Source organism: Oncorhynchus nerka, linkage group LG3 (assembly GCF_034236695.1).
Source record: "Oncorhynchus nerka isolate Pitt River linkage group LG3, Oner_Uvic_2.0, whole genome shotgun sequence".
Lineage (NCBI taxonomy): Eukaryota > Metazoa > Chordata > Actinopteri > Salmoniformes > Salmonidae > Oncorhynchus > Oncorhynchus nerka.
This window is the reverse complement of record NC_088398.1, coordinates 82904742-82930841: the sequence shown is the minus strand read 5'-3', so window position 1 is coordinate 82930841 and position 26100 is coordinate 82904742. Positions and strand designations below refer to the sequence as shown.

At 43.7% G+C, this 26100-nt stretch overlaps 1 protein-coding gene across 1 annotated transcript; it reads left to right on the top strand.

Moving 5' to 3' along the window:
- Nucleotides 1-25984, top strand: LOC135570166 (transmembrane protein 198-B-like). Its single transcript, XM_065016244.1, has 6 exons — nucleotides 1-178; nucleotides 3024-3259; nucleotides 18954-19147; nucleotides 23534-23679; nucleotides 25104-25327; nucleotides 25829-25984. Exons 1-6 carry the CDS (start codon nucleotides 1-3, stop codon nucleotides 25982-25984), a joined length of 1134 nt encoding a protein of 377 aa, XP_064872316.1.
- The last annotated feature ends 116 nt before the right edge of the window (nucleotides 25985-26100 follow it).

Sequence of the window (26100 nt, the reverse complement as noted above, 5' to 3'; positions counted from 1 at the left end):
ATGACATCGAACTCATGGCCGCAGCTTCTGGCCTTCAAGCTGACTTCACCGCCTCACGACCCTGGGAGTCCAAAGTGGATCTTCAGCTGCGACGAGGAGATAGAGCGTCGCTATGAGATCGTTCCCTCTGTGGTCTGCTCCATGTGCTGCCTCTTCGGCATCATATACTGCTTCTTTGGTAAGACAATCACACTGCTACTAAAGGTACTAGTGTTACTAATGAAAAGGAAAAAACTGCACTCACTGGATTACTTTTGCAGTTTTAATAGTATTTTAGAAGCAGCAGAGGTCAACAAAGGCTTTAAACGCTGACGAAGGCGGTGGCCTGAAACACGTCCATTTTCTGAGCTCTGCTGCTGTTAACATACTCTGCCTAGAAGGCCAGTATCCCGGAGACGCGTCTTCACTGTTGACATTGAGACTGGTGTTTTGCGGGTACTATTTAATGAGGCTGCCAGTTGAGGATTTGTGAGGCATCTATGTCTCAAACTAGACACTCAAATGTACTTGTCCTCTTGCTCAGTTGTGCACCGGGGACTCCCACTCCTCTTTCTATTCTGGTTAGAGCCAGTTTGCGCTGTTCTGTGAAGGGAGTAGTACACAGCGTTGTACGAGATCTTCAGTTTCTTGGCAATTTCTCACATGGAATAGTCTTCATTTCTCAGAACAAGAATAGACTGACAAGTTTCAGAAGAAGGTTCTTTGTTTCTGGCCATTTTGAGCCTGTAATCAGACCCACAAATGCTGATGCTCCAGATACTCATCTAGTCTAAAGAAGGACAGTTTTATTGCTTCTTTAATCAGAACAACAGTTTTCAGCTGTGCTAATATAATTGCAAAAGGGTTTTCTAATGATCAATTAGCCTTTTAATAAAATGATAAACTTGGATTAGCTAACGCAATGTGCCATTGGAACACAGGAGTGATGGTTGCTGATAATGGACCTCTGTACGCCTATGTAGATATTCCATTAAGCTTCCATTTCCAGCTACAATAGTCATTTGTAACATTAACAATGTATTTCTGACCAATTTGGCTCTTATTTTAATGGACAAGAACATTTGCGTTTCTTCTTTACTTTTCCTTTCTCTCTCTCTCTCTCTCTCTCTTCTCTTTCTTTTTTTTTTTTTTTTTAACCTTTATTTAACCAGGCAAGTCAGTTAAGAACAAATTCTTATTTTCAATGACGGCCTAGGAACAGTGGGTTAACTGCCTGTTCAGGGGCAGAACGACAGATTTGTACCTTGTCAGCTCGGGGGTTTGAACTTGCAACCTTCCGGTTACTAGACCAACGCTCTAACCACTAGGCTACCCTCTCCTCCCTCTTCTCTTTCTTTCTCTCTCCTCCCTCTATCTTCTTTCTTTCTTTCCCTCTCTCTCCTCTTTCTTTATTTCCCTCTCTCTCTCCTCTTTCTTTCTTTCTTTCTTTCTTTCTTTCTTTCTGTCTTTCTTTCCCTCTCTCTCCTCTTTCTTTCTTTCTTTCTTTCTTTCTTTCTTTCCCTCTCTCTCTTTCTTTCTTTCCCTCTCTCTCCTCTTTCTTTCTTCCCCTCTCTCTCTCCTCTTTAGTTCCTAATAGTTCCCCTCTCTCTCTCTCTCTCTCCACTTTCTTTCTTTCCCTCTCTCTCCTCTTTCTTCCCCTCTTTCTCTCTCCCCTTTCTTTCTTTCCCTCTCTCTCTCTCCTCTTTCTTTCTTTCCCTCTCTCTCTCCCTCTATAAGTACTCTTTTGACTGTTCATTATTTAAAGGAATAAGTGCTATAAGGTATAAGCTTCAGTGTTCACTGTTATAAGGAGTTGGATAACCAGGTCAACTTATTATTCAACCTCCCTATCCCCAACCCACTCAGCTCTGCAGAGTACAGCTGCTCCAACCCACTCAGCTCTGCAGAGTACAGCCTCCCTCTCCCAACCCACTCAGCTCTGCAGAGTACAGCCTCCCTCTCCCAACCCACTCAGCTCTGCAGAGTACAGCTTCCCTCTCCCAACCCACTCAGCTCTGCAGAGTACAGCCTCCCTCTCCCAACCCACTCAGCTCTGCAGAGTACAGCTTCTCTAACCCACTCAGCTCTGAAGAGTACAGCTTCCCTCTCCCAACCCACTCAGCTCTGTAGAGTAGAGCTTCCCTCTCCCAACCCACTCAGCTCTGCAGAGTACAGCTTCTCTAACCCACTCAGCTCTGCAGAGTACAGCTTCTCCAACCCACTCAGCTCTGCAGAGTACAGCTTCCCTCTCCCAACCCACTCAGCTCTGCAGAGTACAGCCTCCCTCTCCCAACCCACTCAGCTCTGCAGAGTACAGCTTCCCTCTTCTCTCTCTCATCTGACCCCCTATCTCACCACTGGCCTGTCTCTTTAGGTCAGACAGAGTCAATGGGATGCATCCCAAATCTATTCCCTATATAGTGCACTACTTTTGACTAGGGCCCTATGGGCTTGATGTTTGGCTCAGCCTAGTTATTAAAAATATTGTCTCGTCAGACCTTTCATACTGTTCCAGCTGGCCGATAGCCATTGTTACTTAGATGGTGTAAAGCACAGAGGATTTTAGACATTTACTCAACGATACTTCCTCAAGTCCCGAGTTGAAAGGCGACGCTTGTCTTCTAGACATACATGGCTAGTTGATGGTGGTTCGTTCGAATTTGAAAATGCTCCTTTTTTAAATCAAAATCCAACACCCCATCTTGTCTATTTAAAATAGTCCACCCCAAAGTGCTGCATGTCATCTCTAACCTGTCTCCTGTCTGTCCTGCAGACCTTAATCTCTCTCTCTCTCTCGCTCTCTGTCTCTCCTCTCTCTCTCTCCTCTTCAGGTTATTGTCGTTTCAAGGCTTGATGTTCTCTAACCTGTCTCCTATCTCTCTCTCTCTCTCTCTCTCTCTCTCTCTCTCTCTCTCTCTCTCCTCTCTCCTCTCCTCTCCTCTCCTCTCCAGGTTATTGTCGTTTCAAGGCTTGATGTTCTCTAACCTGTCTCTCTCTCTCTCTCGCTCTCTCCTCTCCTCTCCTCTCCTCTCTCTCCTCTCCAGGTTACCGTTGTTTCAAGGCAGTGATGTTCCTAACAGGCTTGATGTTTGGCTCCGTCATCATCTTTCTGCTGTGTTACAAGGAGCGTATCCTGGACACCCAGCTGAGTGTGGAGGCCTCGGTGGGCATCGGCCTGGGCATCGGTAGCCTCTGTGGCCTGGTCACCATGCTGGTGCGCTCCGTGGGACTCTTCATGGTGGGGCTGTTGCTGGGATTACTGCTGGGCATCGCCTCACTTGTAAGAATCATTTAGAAAAATAATAATAACATGTTTCCATTGAATTTAGATCTAGGATCAGATCTGGGATGATCAGGTCTAGGATCAGGTCTAGGATCAGATCTGGGATGATCAGGCCTAGGATCAGGTCTAGGATCAGATCTGGGATGATCAGGTCTAGGATAAATTCTAGGTACAGGTCTAGGATCACGTCTGGTATCACGTCTGGGATCAGCTCTAGGATCAGCTCTAGGATCAGGTCTTAGGATCAGCTCTAGGATCAGGTCTAGGATCAGCTCTAGGATCATCTTTAGGATCAGGTCTAGGTGCAGGTCTAGGATCAGGTCTAGGATCAGCTCTAGGATCAGGTCTAGGTGCAGGTCTAGGATCAGCTCTAGGATCAGCTCTAGGATCAGCTCTAGGATCAGCTCTAGGATCAGGTCTAGGATCAGGTCCAGGATCAGGTCTAGGATCAGGTCTAGGATCAGCTCTAGGATCAGGTGCTCTAGGATCAGCTCTAGGATCAGCTCTAGGATCAGCTCTAGGATCAGGTCCAGGATCAGCTCTAGGATCAGCTCTAGGATCAGCTCTAGGATCAGGTCCAGGATCAGCTCTAGGATCAGGTCTAGGATCAGCTCTAGGATCAGGTCTAGGTGCAGGTCTAGGATCAGCTCTAGGATCAGCTCTAGGATCAGCTCTAGGATCAGGTCAGGATCAGCTCTAGGATCAGCTCTAGGATCAGCTCTAGGATCAGGTCTAGGTGCAGGTCTAGGTGCAGGTCTAGGATCAGGTCTAGGATCAGCTCTAGGATCAGCTCTAGGATCAGCTCTAGGATCAGGTCCAGGATCAGGTCTAGGTGCAGGTCCAGGATCAGGTCTAGGATCAGGTCTAGGATCAGCTCTAGGATCAGGTCTAGGTGCAGGTCTAGGATCAGCTCTAGGATCAGCTCTAGGATCAGGTCTAGGTGCAGGTCTAGGATCAGCTCTAGGATCAGCTCTAGGATCAGCTCTAGGATCATCTCTAGGATCAGCTCTAGGATCATCTTTAGGATCAGGTCTAGGTGCAGGTCTAGGTGCAGGTCTAGGTGCAGGTCTAGGATCAGGTCTAGGTGCAGGTCCAGGATCAGGTCTAGGATCAGGTCTAGGATCAGCTCTAGGATCAGCTCTAGGATCAGGTCTAGGATCAGGTCTAGGATCAGGTCTAGGATCAGCTCTAGGATCAGGTCTAGGATCAGGTCCAGGATCAGGTCTAGGTGCAGGTCCAGGATCAGGTCTAGGATCAGGTCTAGGATCAGGTCTAGGATCAGGTCTAGGTGCAGGTCTAGGATCAGCTCTAGGATCAGCTCTAGGATCAGCTCTAGGATCAGCTCTAGGATCATCTCTAGGATCAGCTCTAGGATCATCTTTAGGATCAGGTCTAGGTGCAGGTCTAGGTGCAGGTCTAGGTGCAGGTCTAGGATCAGCTCTAGGATCAGCTCTAGGATCAGCTCTAGGATCAGGTCTCCAGCTCCCTGACCATATGATATTGTTCCTTATGATTTAAACGGCTAAACTGATCCTAGATCAGCACTCCTTCTCTGAAATGCTTCACGAATATGGGCCCTGTTCCTTAGTTTTTATTAATGTCCAAATATTTTGTTTTATTACACTCTGTACACTGAGTTAACGTGAATACAGTGAGTGGACAAAACATTAGGAACACCTGCTCTTTCCATGACATAGACTGACCAGGTGAATCCAGGTGAAAACAATGATCCCTTATTGATGTCACTTGTTAAATCGACTTCAATCAGTGTAGATGACAAGTGAGACATTTGAGACATGGATTGTGTATGTGTGCCATTCAGAAGGTGAACGGGCAAGACAAAAGATTTAAGTGCCCTTGAACAGGATACGGTAGTAGGTTTTTCATACTCAACAGTTTCCTGTGTGTATCAAGAATGGTCCACCACCCAATGGACATCCAGTCAACTTGACACAACTGTGGGAAGCCTTGGAGTCGACATGAACCAGCATCTCTGTGGAACGCTTTTGACACCTTGTAAAGTTCATGTCCCTGACGAATTGAGAACCTTGTTTGATGCTTCTCCTGTGAAGTGGGGGCGAATGAGAGGGGAATGAGTCAGAGGTAGTTGTTCCATTGCATTTCTACAGACAAAGGAATTCTCCGGTTGGAACATTATTGAAGATTTATTATAAAAACATCCTAAAGATTGATCCTGTACTTCGTTTGACATGTTTCTACGAACTGTAATATAACTTTTCGTCTGAAGTTTCGCATGGACTTGCCTGTGCATCGTGAATTTGGATTGTACACTAAACGTGCAAACAAAAAAGAGGTATTTGGACATAAATGAGGAACTTTATCGAACAAATCAAACATTTATTGTGGAACTGGGATTCCTGGGAGTGCATTCTGATGAAGATCATCAAAGGTAAGTGAATAGTTATAATGCTATTTCTGACTTCTGTTGACTGCACAACATGGTGGATATCTGTTTGGCTGTTTTGTTGTCTGAGCGCTGTACTCAGATTATTGCATGGTGTGCTTTTTCGGTAAAGCTTTTTTGAAATCTGACACAGCGGTTGCATTAAGGAGAAGTTTATATAAAGTTCCATGTATAACACTTTGTATTTTCATCAACATTTATGATGAGTATTTCTGTAAATTGATGTGGCTCTCTGCAAAATCACCGGATGTTTTGGAACTACTGAACATGACACGCCAATGTAAACTCAGATTTGGATATAAATATGAACTTTATCGAACAAAACATACATGTATTGTGTAACATGAAGTCCTATGAGTGTCATCTGATGAAGATCATCAAAGGTTAGTGATTCATTTGATCTCTATTTCTGCTTTTTGTGACTCCTCTCTTTGGCTGGAAAAATTGCTGTGTTTTTCTGTGGCTAGGTGCTTACCTAACATAATCATTTGGTGTGCTTTCACCTTAAATCATTTTTTAAATCAGACACTGTGGTCTGATTGGTTAATGAGAAGTTTGTCTTTAAAATGGTGTGAAATACTTGTATGCTTGAGGAATTTTAATTGTGCGATTTCTGTTGTTTTGAATTTGGCTGCACTTTCACTGGCTGTTGTTGAGGTGGGACGCTTCCGTCCCGAATATCCCAGAGAGGTTAAATGAATCAGACCTGACTGGATAGACAGCAGCATTTCTGAGTTGGGCAATCTAACACACTGCTGCTGAGTATTGCACAACTCTAATCCATCTCCATCAACATCATCAATATGACAGTCCACTATCATAGCAGCAGAAGCAGAGGAGACTGTAGTACTGTACTGTTTTTGAACAGTTGGTTTTGATCTAACTGGGTGATGAGTCAGGTGTGGTATGCTTTCAACATGTTAATGAGATTGGCGTTTTCTATCAAGAGTTTGAAGCACATAATCAGTTTCACTTAATTTATTTTCAATGAAATAAGGACCAGAGAAACGAGCTGACAGTGAAGATCCTGGAACAGGTAATAACACCAGTACATGATCACCTGGCTGTAGTGGACGAGAAACAGCCTGTTTATCATAGTGTCTTTGCATACTCCTCTGTGAGGAACACAGAGCTTCCTTTGCGAGAGCAGGCTTGGTGTAGGCGCTCACGAAAGCGACTAACGTAGTCCAACACATTCTCATCTCCAAATAAAAGTTCAGCTGGGCTGAACCCTGGGGACTCCTGTACAGTTTCACGAGCAGCAAACAAAACAATAGGAACTCCCTCATCCCAATCTTTCTCAGATTCCAAACAATATTTACGTAGCATAGACTTCAGTGTCTAATTCCAACGTTCAAGCGCACACTGAGACTCTGGGTGATATGCGCCGTGCGTAATTGACAAGGATTGTAACACCTGCTTGAAGAGCTTTGATAGGAAATTGGTACCTTGATCAATTTGTACCACCTTAGGTAACCCGAATGGCTTGAATAAATTAATTATTAATTACTCACTACCATGGCTGTAATTTTTCGCAGAGGAATGGCCTCAGGGTATCTTGTAGCCATACACATAATTGTTAAAAGAAAACTGGTTACCCGATTTTATCTTCGGTAACGGTCCAACACAATCAACCACCACATGTTCCAATGGTTCACCTATGACAGGTATTGGACAAAGAGGAGCGGGAGGAATAACCTGATTTGGTTTTCCTGTTATCTGACATGTGTGGCATGTCTGACAGAACTGAGACACATCTTGTTTTAAACCTGTTGGTACTAGGGGGCAGTATTTTTATTTTTTTATTTTTGGAGAAAAAAAACGTTCCCGTTTTAAACGGGATATTTGGTGAGGAAAAGATGTGAGGAAAAGATGCTAGAATATGCATCTAATTGACAGCTTTCGATAGAAAACACTGTGATTAAAACAAAACTGATGTTGCAGGCGAAAGCCTGAGCAAATCCAATCCGGGAGTGACCCAGGTTTTGAAAGCGCTGCGTTCCAATGACTCCCTATTTGGCTGTGAATATACCATCAACGAGCTTACTCTTTCTACGTATTCCCCAAGGTGTCTATAGCATTGTGACATAGTTTTACACAATTCTGTTGAAGAATTGCGTAAGTGGTCACGTGGTGGCTCCAAGAGAGATTCTCGCGTAAAATACAGAGGTAGCCATTATTCCAATCGGTCCTAGAGAAAACGAATGTTCCCGACGGATATATTATCGAATAGATATTAGAAAAACACCTTGAGGATGGATTCTAAACACCGTTTGTTTCTGTCGATATTATGGAGCTAATTTGGCGTTGTGGTGACCACAATTTCCGGGTGATTTCTCAGCCGAACGTGAAGAACAAACGGAGCTGTTTCGCCTACAAAAATAATATTTTGGGAAAAAATGAACTTTGGCTATCTACCTGGGAGTCTCGTGAGTGAAAACATCTGAAGCTCATCAAAGGTAAACGATTTAATTTGATTGCTTTTCTGATTTCCGTGACAAGTTTGCCTGCAGCTAGCAAGGCATAATGCTATGCTAGGCTATACACAAATGCTTGTCTAGCGTTGGCTGTAAAGCATATTTAAAAAATCTGAGATGACAGGGTGATTAAATAAAGGCTAAGCTGTGTTCCAATATATTTCACTTGTGATTTTCATGAATAGGAATATTTTCTAGGAAGATTTATGTCCGTTGCGTTATGCTAATTCGTGTCAGGCGATGATTACGCTCCCGGATCCGGATTTGAGAGTCACAACAGGTTTTAAACCTGGCCAAAAGAAATGTCGAAGGATCCGATCATAAGTCTTTGTGATTCCTAAATGACCAGACCACTGGTGATCATGAGCAAGGGAGTAGGAATCACTATGTGGTAAACAGCATTCCAATCTCCACCCGCGTCAACATGGGATGTCCATTTACACATGAGGAGATTACCATCAACGCCACATTCTTCTTCGTTAGCTCTTCCAATGAGACAACACTAGAAAAACATTTAGCAAGCTTGTTGTCAACCTTTTGCTTAGCAATCAGCTGCTCACGAGTGACTGGTAACTGTATTGCATCAGCAATAAGTTCAACATACTTAGATTCTTCCCTGGGTTGTTTGTCAGAGGTGATCAGCTTCCCAGTGGTAGCACACAACCCATCCTCTTGATCATCCTCTTTGAACAGAACAGTGTTCGACAAATCTATCACGTCACCCTCTTGTCGTGCCTGAGCACGAGTGACAGCACAAGCGGGGAACACATGTGGATAACTCTGTGCCAACTCATTGGAGAGAGAGGGGTCACTTTTATCCAATATTTCCAATACGGGTACTACCTTTCCTCCAGCAATCGTTACCCATTATAAAGGTCACACCTTTCACTGGCAACATAGGACGTACCCACACTCGGAATATTCCACTGATTAACTCAGAGTTTCACAAAGTGCAATGGCACTGGGACAAAACCCATTTCAATACCCTGCACTAACACACTGGAACCACCGTATGTATCGTCAGATAAGGGCAACACATCAGACAATATAAACGACTGTGCCGCACCAGTATCTCTAAGGATTTTAACCAGTCGCTGAGACGCGTCATCATTCGTTAGGGACACAAACCCCTCAAATGAACGGTTCATAACTGAGGTCGGGGACTAGAAGTTTCAAACTACAGTTACCCTGAGGCACCTGTTTCGTTTCAGACCTCACAACCGTACGAATTAGAGCAACACCTGTTGGCGGCTTGGCACGAAGAGGCATCCCTTGTTTGTGTTTTAGCAGGAAGCAATCATTAATCATATGTCCCATCTTATGACAATCGAAACAGGGACGCTCATTTTTCTGGCGTGCTTGATATACAACTGGCCGACTAGGACTAAAACTAGGCAATTCAGTGGCTCTACTCTCAGTATGAGCCGAAAACACGCTCTTGTGCGTCAACACAAACTCGTGTGCCAACACAGACGCTTCTGAAAGGGAGGATATCTACTACAATGCATTCGGGTAAGGAATTTTTAAACTCTCCCAACAAGATTAACTCCCGGAGAGAGTTGAAATCAGTTATCTTGCTAGCAGCATACCATTTATCAAACAGATTTCCTTTGTCTCTTGCAAATTCCACATAAGTCTTACTAGAAGACTTTCTATGAGACCTAAATCTCTGTCGGTATGCCTCAGGTACAAGCTTATAGGCACGAAGAACAGTAGCTTTGACTACTTCATAATTCAAACTGGCCTCCAGAGGTAGCGCTGACAAAATCTCTTGGGCTTTACCAGTTAATTTACACTGAAGTAATAGGCACCATATCTCTTCAGGCCAATGCTACGGCTATACGTTCAAATACACAAAAATAGGAGTCAACCTCTAACTCTCTGAACAAAGGTACCAAGGCAATCTGCCCACTAATGTCAGAAGTGTTGGAAGCTCCTGTTGGTGAGGACGGCTCACTAACAGGCACAGCAGGAACGGAGGCTAGCCTCGCTGTCTCTGCCTCCAGTTCCATCTGGCGCATTTTGAACTCCAACTGCCTCTGTTCTCTGTCTGCCTCAATTTTACACATCTCCAACTGCCTCTGTTCTCTGTCTGCCTCAATTTTACACATCTCCAACTGCCTCTGTTCTCTGTCTGCCTCAATTTTACACATCTCCAACTGCCACTGGTCTCTGTCTTTTTCTTCCTCAATTTTACACATCTCCAACTAGAGATTCTCTTGCCTAATTTGGGCTCTCTCTTCCGCCTCCAGTTGGAACTGTGTTGAACGGACATCTCTCCTGGCATCACCGGTTGACTGTGGGGAGAGTGGATCAAAACGGGGCAACGTGGCTGGAGCTTTAGCCTCGCTCTCATTCTCAGACACCAACGGGCTTACAGGAGCAGCAACATCCCTCCTGGCATCACCGGTTGACTGTGGGGAGAGTGGATTAAAACGGGGCAATGTGGCTGGAGCTTTAGCCTCGCCCTCAGACACCAACGGGCTTACAGGAGCAGCAACATCCCTCCTGGCATCACCTGACAGGGATTAACACGGGCAATGTGGCTGGAGCTTTAGCCTCGCTCTCAGACACCAACGGGCTTACAGGAGCAGCAACATCCCTCCTGGCATCACCGGTTGACTGTGGGGAGAGTGGATTAAAATGGGGCAATGTGGCTGGAGCTTTAGCCTCGCCTCATTCTCAGACACTGACGGGCTTACAGCAACATCCCCTACAGGGGTAGTAGGCTCAGGCAGCGGTAACACAAGCACCTGCTCTTCCAACAATACATTTAACACCAGTTGTTTAAACTCCGCCTTAAATACACTCAGCGGAATAGATACAGAATAATGGTCAGCCAAGGTCAGTAAATCAACTCTACTACATTTGTCAAAAACTTCCCACGTAGGGTTATCCAAAAAGGATTTAAAATCAAAAGTAGCCATTTTGAACTCCCACCAAAACACAAGAGCCAACAAATAGCCAACGCTAATGCTACATCTGCTATTCCCAGTGGTGACGCTCAACACTGAACTAGATCACTATAAATATCTACACCAGCGGCATGGGTGTCAGTAGTGACGTATCCCACTTATGTTACTTTCTCTCTATTATACTTTGCATGAGTTACAGTGAGGGAAAAAAGTATTTGATCCCCTGCTGATTTTGTATGTTTGCCCACTGACAAAGAAATGATCAGTCTATAATTTTAATGGTTTATTTGAACAGAGATAGACAGAATAACAACAACAAAAATCCAGAAAAACGCAGGTCAAAAATGTTATAAATAAATTCTAATTCCAAGATGGCATAGCAGTTCAGACGTCTTTTGTCCTCGTCTTGTCGTGTCCCGTATATATATATATATTTACAACTTTTTTCACATACATTTTATTTTTATTTTCCATCAACTCATCTTCAAAACACTCTCCTGCAACCCGCCTCACCAATTTATATTTATAAAAAAGTATTATTTACCTTAAATCTGTAATCCTCCAAGAAGCTAGCCAGAAACTCCAAGAAGCTAGCCAGAAACTAGCCAGAAGCTAGCCCAGAAGCTAATCCAGAAGCTAATCAGAAGCTAGTTCAGAAGCTAGTTAGCTTCTTTACTGGCAAATCGTTAGTATTCAGCTAACCACGGTTTGTGGTCATCAGCTATCCTTTAGCTCGAAAATCTATCGCCAGTTTTGTACGGCGCAGCGCAGCGCGGCTCGGAACGGAACATACCGGACCAATTTTTCTCTCCATGTCCCTGGATTTCAACTGCTCTCTGGACATTCATACCTGGATCTCACAGCTAGCTAGCTGCTATCCATGTGACTATCGGCTTTCGTTGATTCCGGAGCAAACATCAATTATTCCGGAGCTAGCCAGCTCCGTCAATCACTCCTGAGTTCCATCAATCACTCCTGGGCTGCAGTCACCTATCCGGACCCATTTTACTGCCTACGCGGAGCCCCACCGGGCCTTCACAACTGGACTGCCAACGTTATCTACCCGAAGGAGTTATCCGGCTGGCTCCTCCGTCGCGACGTTACCTGAACGCCCATCTGCGGCCTGCTAACCGTTAGCTGTCTTACCAGCTGCTATCTGAATAGACAATCGGACAATTTATTTATTTTAATTTTATTATGTTTTCTTCTTGGGCCTCTATAACTATATCTATTGTTTTTATTTTTGTTGTTGTTGTGTGATTTGGATTAATCCCCTCTACCACACGGAACCCCACTAATCTACTGACGGAACGTAAGAGGTGGCTAATAACAGACCTCCATCCTATGCTAGCTTGCTACCGATGGCCTGGCTAGCTGTCTAAATCGCCGTGACCCCCAACCAACCTCTCCACTCACTGGACCCTTTTGATCACTCGACTAAGCATGCCTCTCCTTAATGTCAATATGTCTTGTCCATTGCTGTTCTGGTTAGTGTTTATTGGCTTATTTCACTGTAGAGCCTCTAGTCCTGCTCACTATACCTTATCCAACCTATTAGTTCCACCACCCACACATGCAATGACATCTCCTGGTTTCAATGATGTTTCTAGAGACAATATCTCTCTCTTCATCACTCAATACCTAGGTTTACCTCCACTGTATTTACATCCTACCATACCTTTGTCTGTACATTATACCTTGATGCTATTTTATCGCCCCTAGAAACCTCCTTTTACTCTCTGTTCCAGACGTTCTAGACGACCATTTCTTATTGCTTTTAGCCGCACCCTTATTCTACCCCTCCTATGTTCCTCTGGCGATGTAGAGGTGAATCCAGGCCCTGCAGTGCCTAGCTCCACTCCTATTCCCCAGGTGCTCTCTTTTGACGACTTCTGTAACCGTAATAGCCTTGGTTTCATGCATGTTAACATTAGAAGCCTCCTCCCTAAGTTTGTTCTATTCACTGCTTCAGCACACTCTGCCAACCCGGATGTTCTAGCTGTGTCTGAATCCTGGCTTAGGAAGACCCCCAAAAATTCTGAAATTTGAATTCCAAACTACAACATTTTCAGACAAGATAGAACTGCCAAAGGGGGCGGTGTTGCAATCTACTGCAAAGATAGCCTGCAGAGTTCTGTCCTACTATCCAGGTCTGTACCCAAACAATTTGAACTTCTACTTTTAAAAATCCACCTCTCTAAAAACAAGTCTCTCACCGTTGCCGCCTGCTATAGACCACCCTCTGCCCCCAGCTGTGCTCTGGACACCATATGTGAACTGATTGCCCCCCATCTATCTTCAGAGCTCGTGCTGCTAGGCGACCTAAACTGGAACATGCTTAACACCCCAGCCATCCTACAATCTAAATTTGATGCCCTCAATCTCACACAAATTATCAATGAACCTACCAGGTACCTCCCCAAAGCCTTAAACACGGGCACCCTCATAGATATCATCCTAACCAACTTCCCCTCTAAATACACCTCTGCTGTCTTCAACCAAGATCTCAGCGATCACTGCCTCATTGCCTGCATCCGTAATGGGTCAGCGGTCAAACGACCTCCACTCATCACTGTAAAACGCTCCCTGAAACACTTCAGCGAGCAGGCCTTTCTAATCGACCTGGCCGGGGTATCCTGGAAGGATATTGATCTCATCCCGTCAGTAGAGGATGCCTGTATATTTTTAAAAATGCCTTCCTAACCATCTTAAATAAACATGCCCCATTCAAGAAATGTAGAACCAGGAACAGATATAGCCCTTGGTTCTCCCCAGACCTGACTGCCCTTAACCAACACAAAAACATCCTATGGCGTTCTGCATTAGCATCGAACAACCCCCGTGATATGCAGCTGTTCAGGGAAGCTAGAAACCGTTATACACAGGCAGTTAGAAGAGCCAAGGCTAGCTTTTTCAAGCAGAAATTTGCTTCCTGCAACACTAACTCAAAAAAGTTCTGGGACACTGTAAAGTCCATGGAGAATAAGAACACCTCCTCCCAGCTGCCCACTGCACTGAAGATAGGAAACACTGTCACCACTGATAAATCCACCATAATTGAGAATTTCAATAAGCATTTTTCTACGGCTGGCCATGCTTTCCACCTGGCTACTCCTACCCCGGTCAACAGCACTGCACCCCCAACGGCAACTCGCCCAAGCCTTCCCCATTTCTCCTTCTCCCAAATCCATTCAGCTGATGTTCTGAAAGAGCTGAAAAATCTGGACCCCTACAAATCAGCCGGGCTAGACAATCTGGACCCTTTCTTTCTAAAATTATCTGCCGAAATTGTTGCCACCCCTATTACTAGCCTGTTCAACCTCTCTTAGAGTCGAAAGCCTTGGCCAGATCAATGAATACGGCTGCACAGTAATGTTTCTTATCGATGGCGGTTAAGATATCGTTTAGGACCTTTGAGCGTGGCTGAGGTGCACCCATGACCAGCTCTGAAACCAGATTGCATAGCAGAGAAGGTATGGTGAGATTCGAAATGGTCGGTAATCTGTTTGTTGACTTGGCTTTCGAAGACCTTAGAAAGGCATGGTAGGATAGATATAGGTCTGTAGCAGTTTGGGTCAAGAGTGTCCCCCCCTTTGAAGAGGGGGATGACCGCAGCTGCTTTCCAATCTTTGGGATTCTCAGACGATACGAATCAATCACCACATCCTCATCGGCAGACTCGACAGCCTTGGTTTCTAAAATGATTGCCTCGCCTGGTTCACCAACTACTTCTCTGATAGAGTTCAGTGTGTCAAATCGGAGGGTCTGCTGTCCGGACCTCTGGCAGTCTCTATGGGGGTGCCACAGGGTTCAATTCTTGGACCGACTCTCTTCTCTGTATACATCAATGAGGTCGCTCTTGCTGCTGGTGAGTCTCTGATCCACCTCTACGCAGACGATACCATTCTGTATACTTCTGGCCCTTCTTTGGACACTGTGTTAACCTGTTAAGCCTACCTGACACGCATGCGTCCCATCTAGCCATCTGGAAATGCAAATGCGCTACGCTAAATGCTAATAGCACTCGTTAAAACTCAAACGTTCATTAAAACACACATGCAGGGTACTGAATTAAAGCTACACTCGTTGTGAATCCAGCCAACAAGTCAGATTTTTAAAATGCTTTTCGGCGAAAGCATGAGAAGCTATTATCTGATAGCATGCAACACCCCGAAATACCCGAAGGGGACGTAAACAAAATAATTAGCATAGCCGGCGCTACACAAAACGCAGAAATAAAATATAAAACATTCATTACCTTTGACGATCTTCTTTGTTGGCACTCCTAGATGTCCCATAAACATCACTATTGGGTCTTTTTTTTTATTAAATCGGTCCATATATACCCTAAATATCGATCTATGAAAGGTGTGTGATCCAGGAAAAAACAGCGTTTTAAAACGCAACGTCATTTTTTTAAATTAAAAAAGTCGACGATGAACTTTCACAAAACACTTCGAAATACTTTTGTAATCCAACTTTAGGTATTAGTAAACGTTAATAATCTATCAAATTGATCACGGGGCGATGTGTATTCAATAGCTCCACGTCTTGAAATCATGTCCGGATATTTCTCATCCAAAACATCCTGTCGGAGACCGGAAGGAATGGGCTCTCTCTCGCTCGTTTCACCAAGAAACAAAGGCCAGGCAATTGACAAGACTGGCGACATCGTGTGGAAGCTGTAGGACTTGCAATCTCAGCCCCATGTATTGCTTTCTAATAGACAATACATGCAAGTGGCGCATTGATATATTTTCCAGATTTTGGTCATCAGTTTTTCTTCCGCTTTTCGATGAAACACACGTTATGTTATAGTCACAGCCGTGATTTAACCAGTTTTAGAAACGTCAGAGTGTTTTCTATCCACACATACTAATCATATGCATATAATATATTCCTGGCATGAGTAGCAGGACGCTGAAATGTTGCGCGATTTAAAAAAAAAGTAGGGGGTAGGCTTAAGTGGTTTTAACAACCCTCCAGGCAAGCTTCAATGCCATACAACTCTCCTTCCGTGGCCTCCAATTGCTCTTAAATACAAGTAAAACTAAATGCATGCTCTTCAACCGATCGCTACCTGCACCTACCCGCCTGTCCAACATCACTACTCTGGACGGCTCTGACTTAGAATACGTGGACAACTACAAATACTTAGGTGTCTGGTTAGACTGTAAACTCTCCTTCCAGACCCATATCAAACATCTCCAATCCAAAGTTAAATCTAGAATTGGCTTCCTATTTCGCATCAAAGCATCCTTCACTCATGCTGCCAAACATACCCTTGTAAAACTGACCATCCTACCAATCCTCGACTTTGGCGATGTCATTTACAAAATAGCCTCCAACACTCTACTCAACAAATTGGTTGCAGTCTATCACGGTGCAATCCGTTTTGTCACCAAAGCCCCATATACTACCCACCATTGCGACCTGTACGCTCTCGTTGGCTGGCCCTCGCTTCATACTCGTCGCCAAACCCACTGGCTCCATGTCATCTACAAGACATTGCTAGGTAAAGTCCCCCCTTATCTCAGCTCGCTGGTCACCATAGCATCTCCCACCTGTAGCACACGCTCCAGCAGGTATATCTCTCTAGTCACCCCCAAAACCAATTCTTTCTTTGGCCGCCTCTCCTTCCAGTTCTCTGCTGCCAATGACTGGAACAAACTACAAAAATCTCTGAAACTGGAAACACTTATCTCCCTCACTAGCTTTAAGCACCAACTGTCAGAGCAGCTCACAGATTACTGCACCTGTACATAGCCCACCTATAATTTAGCCCAAACAACTTCCTCTTTCCCAACTGTATTTAATTTATTTATTTATTTTGCTCCTTTGCACCCCATTATTTTTATTTCTTTACTTTGCACATTCTTCCATTGCAAAACTACCATTCTAGTGTTTTACTTGCTATATTGTATTTACTTTGCCACCATGGCCTTTTTTGCCTTCACCTCCCTTCTCACCTCATTTGCTCACATTGTATATAGACTTGTTTATACTGTATTATTGACTGTATGTTTGTTTTACTCCATGTGTAACTCTGTGTCGTTGTATCTGTCGAACTGCTTTGCTTTATCTTGGCCAGGTCTTAATTGTAAATGAGAACTTGTTCTCAACTTGCCTACCTGGTTAAATAAAGGTGAAATAAAAATAAATAAATTTGCATTTTAATGAGGGAAATAAGTATTTGACCCCTCTGCAAAACATGACTTAGTACTTGGTGGCAAAACCCTTGTTGGAAATCACAGAGGTCAGACATTTCTTGTAGTTGGCGACCAAGTTTGCACACATCTCAGGAGGGATTTTGTCCCACTCCTCTTTGAAGATCTTCTCCAAGTCATTAAGGTTTTGAGGCTGACGTTTGGCAACTCGAGCCTTCAGCTCCCCCCACAGATTTTCTATGGGTTTAAGGTCTCGAGACTGGCTAGGCCACTCCAGGACCTTAATGTGCTTCTTCTTGAGCCACTCCTTTGTTGCCTTGGCCGTGTGTTTTGGGTCATTGTCATGCTGGAATACCCATCCACGACCCATTTTCAATGCCCTGGCTGAGGGAAGGAGGTTCTCACCCAAGATTTGACGGTACATGGCCCCGTCCATCGTCCCTTTGATGCGGTGAAGTTGTCCTGTCTTCTTAGCAGAAAAACACCCCCAAAGCATAATGTTTCCACCTCCATGTTTGACGGTGGGGATGGTGTTCTTAGGGTCATATGCAGCATTCCTCCTCCTCCAAACATGGCGAGTTGAGTTGATGCCAAAGAGCTACATTTTGGTCTCATCTGACCACAACACTTTCACCCAGTTGTCCTCTGAATCATTCAGATGTTCATTGGCAAACTTCAGACGGGCATGTATATGTGCTTTCTTGAGCAGGTTGACCTTGCGGGCGCTGCAGGATTTCAGTCCTTCACAGCGTAGTGTGTTACAAATAGTTTTCTTGGTGACTATTGTCCCAGCTGCCTTGAGATCATTGACAAGATCCTCCCGTGTAGTTCTGGGCTGATTCCTCACCGTTCTCATGATCATTGCAACTCCACGAGGTGAGATCTTGCATGGAGCCCCAGGCCGAGGGAGATTGACAGTTCTTTCGTGTTTCTTCCATTTGCGAATAATCGCACCAACTGTTGTCACCTTCTCACCAAGCTGCTTGGAGATGGTCTTATAGCCCATTCCAGCCTTGTGTAGGTCTACAATCTTCTCCCTGACATCCTTGGAGAGCTCTTTGGTCTTGGCCATGGTGGAGAGTTTGGAATCTGATTGATTGCCTCTGTGGACAGGTGTCTTTTTTACAGGTAACAAACTGAGATTAGGAGCACTCCCTTTAAGAGTTTATACTCCCTTTAACAGTGTGCTGTTTAACTCCCTTTAAGAGTTTATACTCCCTTTAAGAGTTTATACTCCCTTTAAGAGTTTATACTCCCTTTAACAGTGTGCTGTTTAACTCCCTTTAAGAGTTTATACTCCCTTTAAGAGTTTATACTCCCTTTAAGAGTGTGCGCCTAATCTCAGCTCGTTACCTGTATAAAAGACACTTGGGAGCCAGAAATCTTTCTGATTGAGAGGGGGTCAAATACTTATTTCCCTCATTAAAATGCAAATCAATTGATAACATTTTTGACATGCGTTTTTCTGGATATTTTGTCTCTCACTGTTCAAATAAACCTGCCATTTAAATTATAGACTGATCATATCTTTGTCAGTGGGCAAACATACAAAATCAGCAGGGGATCAAATACTTTTTTTCCCTCAATGTATGTTACGGGTCTCATCCCCCCGGGCCAAAGGGATTCGTAACACTAGGGTTCACGTTTCCTTATGGGGATAATACGGTTCATTTGATTGGTTGATTGGTTGATTGAATCCCCATTCAGGTGGTAATGGAGGAGTTCCACCACCCGCGGACGGTGTGGGTGCCCCTGGGGGTGTTGTTGGGGTCAGGCATGCTGTTCGCCGTCCTCACCCTCCAATGGCAGCGCTTCTTCACCACCCTCTCCACCGCTGTGTTCGGCTCGGCTGTCATCACCGTCACTGTGGACTACTTCCTCGAGCTGTTCGCTCTGGTCAGGTATGTTGGTGTTGTAGTTAGGGCTTTCTCCTCTCCTCACTCCTCACACCTCCTCACCGCTCCCCTCTTCCCACTCCTCCCCTCTCCTCCTCTCCTCACCTCTCCTCTCCCCTCTCCTCCTCTCCTCACCTCTCCTCTCCCCTCTCCTCCTCTGCTCACCTCTCCCCTCACCTCCTCTCCTCACCCCTCCTGACCCTTCTCCTCTCCTCCCTCTCCTCACCACTACCCTCTCCTCACTCCTCCCCTCTCCTCTTCTCCTTCTCACTACTCCCCTCTCCTCTCCTCATCACTACCCTCTCCTCACTCCTCCCCTCTCCTCTTCTCCTCCTCACCACTCCCTCTCCTCCTCTCCTCACCCCTCCTCTCCTCTCCTCCTCACCCCTCTCCTCTTCTCCTCACCACTACACTCTCCTCACTCCTCCCCTCTCCTCTTCTCCTCCTCACCATTCCCCTCTCCTCACCCCTCCTCTCCTCTCTCCTCCTCACCCCTCCTCTTCTCTCCTCTCCTCTGTTGCTCAGCTGGTAGAGCGAGGTGCTTCCAACACCAGGATTGTGGGGGCCACTCATATGAAATTCGATTTCCACAGAGGCCACCCATCTGAAAATGTATTCAAATCTTTGCATGCACTACTGTACGATAACACTACTGTAATATAACACTACTGTAAGATAACATTACTGTAATATAACACTACTGCAAGATAACACTACTGTAAAATAACATTACTGTAATATAACACTTGTCGTGGCAATTTCCTGTTTTACCAAATGATGAGAGAGCAAACCACACACCAGTCAAAGTTATTTCAACTTAATTATATGAGCTTCACCATAGCCCTGTGACTCTCAGATCAATTCAGTGTCTATAAATGAATTCTCTGAGAGTGCTTACAAAAGAAAACTTCATATTTTATAGCAAAGATACACCCCTCTCAACTCACAATGACGAACCACAGATCTTAGAAATTTCACAAAGGGCCTTTTACTTGAAAGAGGAGTATCCCAGAGTCAGATAGCATTAGCTATAATTTATCATTCAGTTTGCTCTCTAAGACGAGGTTCTACTTCTCGTTCTTGGTACTTCCTATTACCAACACATTACCTCATCCAGTAGCATATATCAATTGTCAATTCTAGATACTCCCATCTCAAATACACCCACCTCTGGACAAGCTCTCTGAGAGGAGTGAGCCTCTAGGTCATATACTAGGTTTGACACTGACCCAACTCCAGCCACTTTAATAATGGGAAATGATGTAAATATATCACTAGCCACTTTAAACAATGCTACCTTATATAATGTTACTTACCCTACATTATTCATCTCATATGCATATGAATATACTGTACTCTAGATCATCGACTGCATTCTTATGTCACTAGCCACTTTAACTATGCCACTTTGTTTACTTTGTCTACATACTCATCTCATATGTATATACTGTACTCGATACCATCTACTGTATGCTGCTCTGTACCATCACTCATTCATATATCCTTATGTACATATTCCTTATCCCCTTACACTGTGTATAAGACAGTAGTTTTGGAATTGTTAGTTAGATTACTTGTTGGTTATCACTGCATTGTCGGAACTAGAAGCACAAGCATTTCGCTACACTCGCATTAACATCTGCTAACCATGTGTATGTGACAAATAAAATTAGATTTGATTTAGGTCAAGATAAAGGCAACATCAGAGGGGTAATACAATGGTTCCAGACACTTCCATACTCCTCCCCCCAATGGGAAAAGGAGAGAGTGACTGGAGTACAGACATTGTGGAGCCCTTCACATGGTTTAACAGATACATTCATTTTGAAGACAATGTTCAAACCTGACTTCTCCCTTTCTGATATTCTGCCTATTACCAGACATGTAAAAGACAAGCCTGACCTCTCCCCTCTCTGGGCCCCAGGTGACTTTTCCATAGAGAAGAGAGAGGAAAAGGCAACTGCCAACAACTGTCCAAAAGAAACATTCTAATGACAAGTATCTCAAAGTAAATAAAACATCTTATTTATCTATGTTACCTAACTAATTCTGATTTAGCTATGACACAATACTGTAATATAACACTACTGTAAGATAACACTACTGTAAGATAACATTACTGTAATATAACACTACTGTAAGATAACATTACTGTAATATAACACTATTGTAAGATAACACTACTGTAAAATGAGATTACTGTAAGATAACACTACTGTAAGATAACACTACTGAGAGATAACATTACTGTAAGATAACATTACTGTAAGATAACACTACTGTAATATAACACTACTGTAAGATAACATTACTGTAATATAACACTATTGTAAGATAACACTACTGTAAGTTAACATTACTGTAATATAACACTACTGTAAGATAACACTACTGTAAGATAACACTACTGTAAGATAACACTACTGTTAGATAACATTTCTGTAATATAACACTACTGTAATATAACACTATTGTAAGATAACACTACTGTAATATAACACTACTGTAAGATAACATTACTGTAATATAACACTATTGTAAGATAACACTACTGTAATATAACATTACTGTAAGATAACACTACTGTAATATAACACTACTGTAAGATAACACTACTGTAAAATGAGATTACTGTAAGATAACACTACTGTAAGATTACACTACTGAGAGATAACATTACTGTAAGATAACATTACTGTAAGATAACACTACTGTAATATAACACTACTGTAAGATAACACTACTGTTAGATAACACTACTGTAAAATGAGATTACTGTAAGATAACACTACTGTAAGATAACACTACTGAGAGATAACATTACTGTAAGATAACATTACTGTAAGATAACACTACTGTAATATAACACTACTGTAAGATAACACTACTGTAAAATGAGATTACTGTAAGATAACACTACTGTAAGATAACACTACTGTAAGATAACACTGTAACGGGCTTTGGGGAAAATACGTTTCTGCTAAAGAGCATAAATTAAGTTTTCCAGACCACTGAAGGAATCTGCTTAGTTCTATGATTGTGAAAGACCACTGAAGGAATCTGCTTAGTTCTATGATTGTGAAAGACCACTGAAGGAATCTGCTTAGTTCTATGATTGTGAAAGACCACTGAAGGAATCTGCTTAGTTCTATGATTGTGAAAGACCACTGAAGGAATCTGCTTAGTTCTATGATTGTGAAAGACCACTGAAGGAATCTGCTTAGTTCTATGATTGTGAAAGACCACTGAAGGAATCTGCTTAGTTCTATGATTGTGAAAGACCACTGAAGGAATCTGCTTAGTTCTATGATTGTGAAAGACCACTGAAGGAATCTGCTTAGTTCTATGAGGAATCTGCTTGTTGAAAGACCACTGAAGGAATCTGCTTAGTTCTATGATTGTGAAAGACCACTGAAGGAATCTCTTAGTTCTATGATTGTGAAAGACCACTGAAGGAATCTGCTTAGTTCTATGATTGTGAAAGACCACTGAAGGAATCTGCTTAGTTCTATGATTGTGAAAGACCACTGAAGGAATCTGCTTAGTTCTATGATTGTGAAAGACCACTGAAGGAATCTGCTTAGTTCTATGATTGTGAAAGACCACTGAAGGAATCTGCTTAGTTCTATGATTGTGAAAGACCACTGAAGGAATCTGCTTAGTTCTATGATTGTGAAAGACCACTGAAGGAATCTGCTTAGTTCTATGATTGTGAAAGACCACTGAAGGAATCTGCTTAGTTCTATGATTGTGAAAGACCACTGAAGGAATCTGCTTAGTTCTATGATTGTGAAAGAAGGTTCAGCTTTTTTTTCAAATCTGCTTAGGATTGAAAGAACTGAAGGAATCTGCTTAGTTCTGTGAAAGACCACTGTCTTAAACATTCTTATATAATTATAAGTATATTATATTATATATTATATATATATATATATATTATTATTATATTATATATATATATTATATATATATATATAATTAAATATATATTATAAACTGGGTAGTTTGGATCCTGGATGCTGATTAGCTGACACAGCATTTCAACATTTGTTCTTTCAGAAGATATTTTTTATTTTAACCTTTATTTAACCAGGCAAGTCAGTTAAGAACAAATTCTTATTTTCAATGACGGCCTAGGAACAGTGGGTTAACTGCCTGTTCAGGGGCAGAACGACAGATTTGTACCTTGTCCGCTCGGGGGTTTGAACTTGCAACCCTCCGGTTAATAACGCTCTAACCACTAGGCTACCCTGCCGACCGATATAACATGTGTATGATGCAAAAATGCTTATTGTTCTATTTAAGTTGGTAACCAGTTTGAAATAGCAATAAGGTCCCTCTGGGGTTTTCCAACATACCACACGCCCCTCTTATTCCTTGACTCTATTACAGATACATGTCGGAGAGGATCACGGTGGCTCCGCCCCGTCCTCCCTGCTGGTTCACCTGGGTCGTCATGGGGGTGTGGCCTGTCCTGGCATTGCTGGGGGTCCTCATCCAATGGAAGGTAACCGCCGAGGGATATTCACACACTGAGGGTGAGTCTGATCCCTGACCTTTAACCCTAACAGAGGGATATTCACACACTGAGGGTGAGTCTGATCCCTGACCTTTAACCCTAACAGGGGGATACTCACACACTGAGGGTGAGTCTGATCCCTGACTTTTAACCCTAACAGAGGGATACTCACATAATGAACAGGGAACAGTATAATAAGTCCTGATGATAATGTACCGAGAACAGTATTATTAGTCCTGATGATAATGAAAAGGGAACAGTATTTTTAGTCCTGTTGATAATGATAATGAACAGGGAACAGTATTATTAGTCCTGTTGATAACGATAATGAACAGGGAATAGTATTATTAGTCCTGTTGATAATGATAATGAACAGGGAATAGTATTATTAGTCCTGATGATAATGATAATGAACAGGGAACAGTATTATTAGTCCTGTTGATAATGATAATGAACAGGGAACAGTATTATTAGTCCTGTTGATAATGATAATGAACAGGGAACAGTATTATTAGTCCTGTTGATAATGATAATGAACAGGGAACAGTATTTTTAGTCCTCTTGATAATGAACAGGGAACAGTATTATCAGTCATATGCTTCTTTGGGGAGGGTGTCAAAACATTGTAGGATTCTGTTTGTGCTGCAGCACAATGTGTTGTCGTTTTCACTATCCCCAGACATTGTGGTGGGTGGATAATTGTGTCTTGAACGATGTGAAAAGAAGGAGGCTGTATGAATGATGGAAGACGAGGAGGTTATATTAGTTTGGACGCTGTATGAATGACGGAAGACGAGGAGGTTATATTCGTCTGGACGCTGTATGAATGATGGAAGACGAGGAGGTTATATTCGTCTGGACGCTGTATGAATGATGGAAGACGAGGAGGTTATATTCGTCTGGACGCTGTATGAATGGGGGACTGTGCTATTTGTGCTGTTGGATGGAAGATGAGGAGGTTTCAGATTGTCTTTATTTATCTCTCTTCCTCTTGGTCTTTTTTTTATCCCACCCCTTCTCTCTCTCTTTCTCTCTCTACCCTTCATCTCCCTCTTTCTCTCTCTGCCCTTCCTCTCTCATCTTCTCATCCTCTCTCTCTCTCTCTCTCTCTCTCTCTACCCTTCATCTCCCTCTTTCTCTCTCTGCCCTCCCTCTCTCATCCTCTCCTCCTCTCTCTCTCTCTCTCTCTCTCTACCCTTCATCTACCTCTTTCTCTCTCTGCCCTCCCTCTCTCATCCTCTCTCTCTCTCTCTCTCTCTCTATTTCTCTCTCTACCCTTCATCTCCCTCTTTCTCTCTCTGCCCTCCCTCTCTCATCCTCTCTCTCTCTCTCTCTCTCTCTCTCTATTTCTCTCTCTACCCTTCATCTCCCTCTTTCTCTCTCTGCCCTCCCTCTCTCATCCTCTCTCTCTATCTCTCTCTCTCTCCTGCTCTCTATCTCCAGTGGTTCTCAGTCGACAGCAGCGGAGGGTCCAGTTGATGAGGATCCACCAGAAGGAAGAGAGGATGCAGAAAGAAGTGAGGAAGAAGAAGAAGAGACAGAAACAGTACCACCACCCTCCTCCATTTACCACCACCACCAACACCAAACCCCTCCTCCCTGAGCCTATCACCTACCACAGGAAACCAAACCACACTCTACGCTTCCATGGGGACGTGCTGTCTCCTGTAAGACCCTGGATCTCTCTGCCTGTATTTGAGTCCCAAATTGCACCGTTTTCCCTTTGGGCCCAGGCCAATAGCTGTACACTATAGGGAATACTGTATCTAATGGTCCGTCTCAATGGGTGTCAATACTGTCTGTCTGTGTCAATATGTATTTGTGCCTATTTCAGTGTCTGTAAATAGGTATGTGTGCCTCTCAATAGATCTTCTGTAAAACTGTGCCTGTCTTCATCTGTCTTCATCTGTGTCGATCACTGTCTGTTTGTCTTGGCTCTGGACAAACCCTCTCTCCCTTTCCTTCTCTCTCTCTCTCTCTCTCTCTCTGTCTCTCTCTCTCCCTCCCTCTCTCTCCCTCCTACACCCTCCCTTTCCCTCTCCTTCTCTCTCCCTCCTACACCCTCCCTTTCCCTCTCCTTCTCTCTCCCTCTCCTTCTCCCTCCCTCCCTCCCTCCCTCCCTCCCTCTCTCTCTCTCTCTCCCTCTCCCTCTCCCTCTCCCTCCTCAGAGTTACATCACTAGTTTCCGGGACAGACAAGTGGACAGACAGGGATACCCTCACCACGGCAGGCCCATCGCCAGGCACTACATAGCTGACCGAGACTACGACTGTGGATCCCAAGTACCCCTGACTGTCCCCAATGGACCGGCTGTACGGGTGTGACAATGACAATGACCCATAGTGTTCTGGAGTGGTTCTGTCGGTCCATTCAATGTCCAGAAAAGATCTTCAGTGTCTGGATCGAACGTTAATCTCTGGACCGATATTTTTTCTGAGGT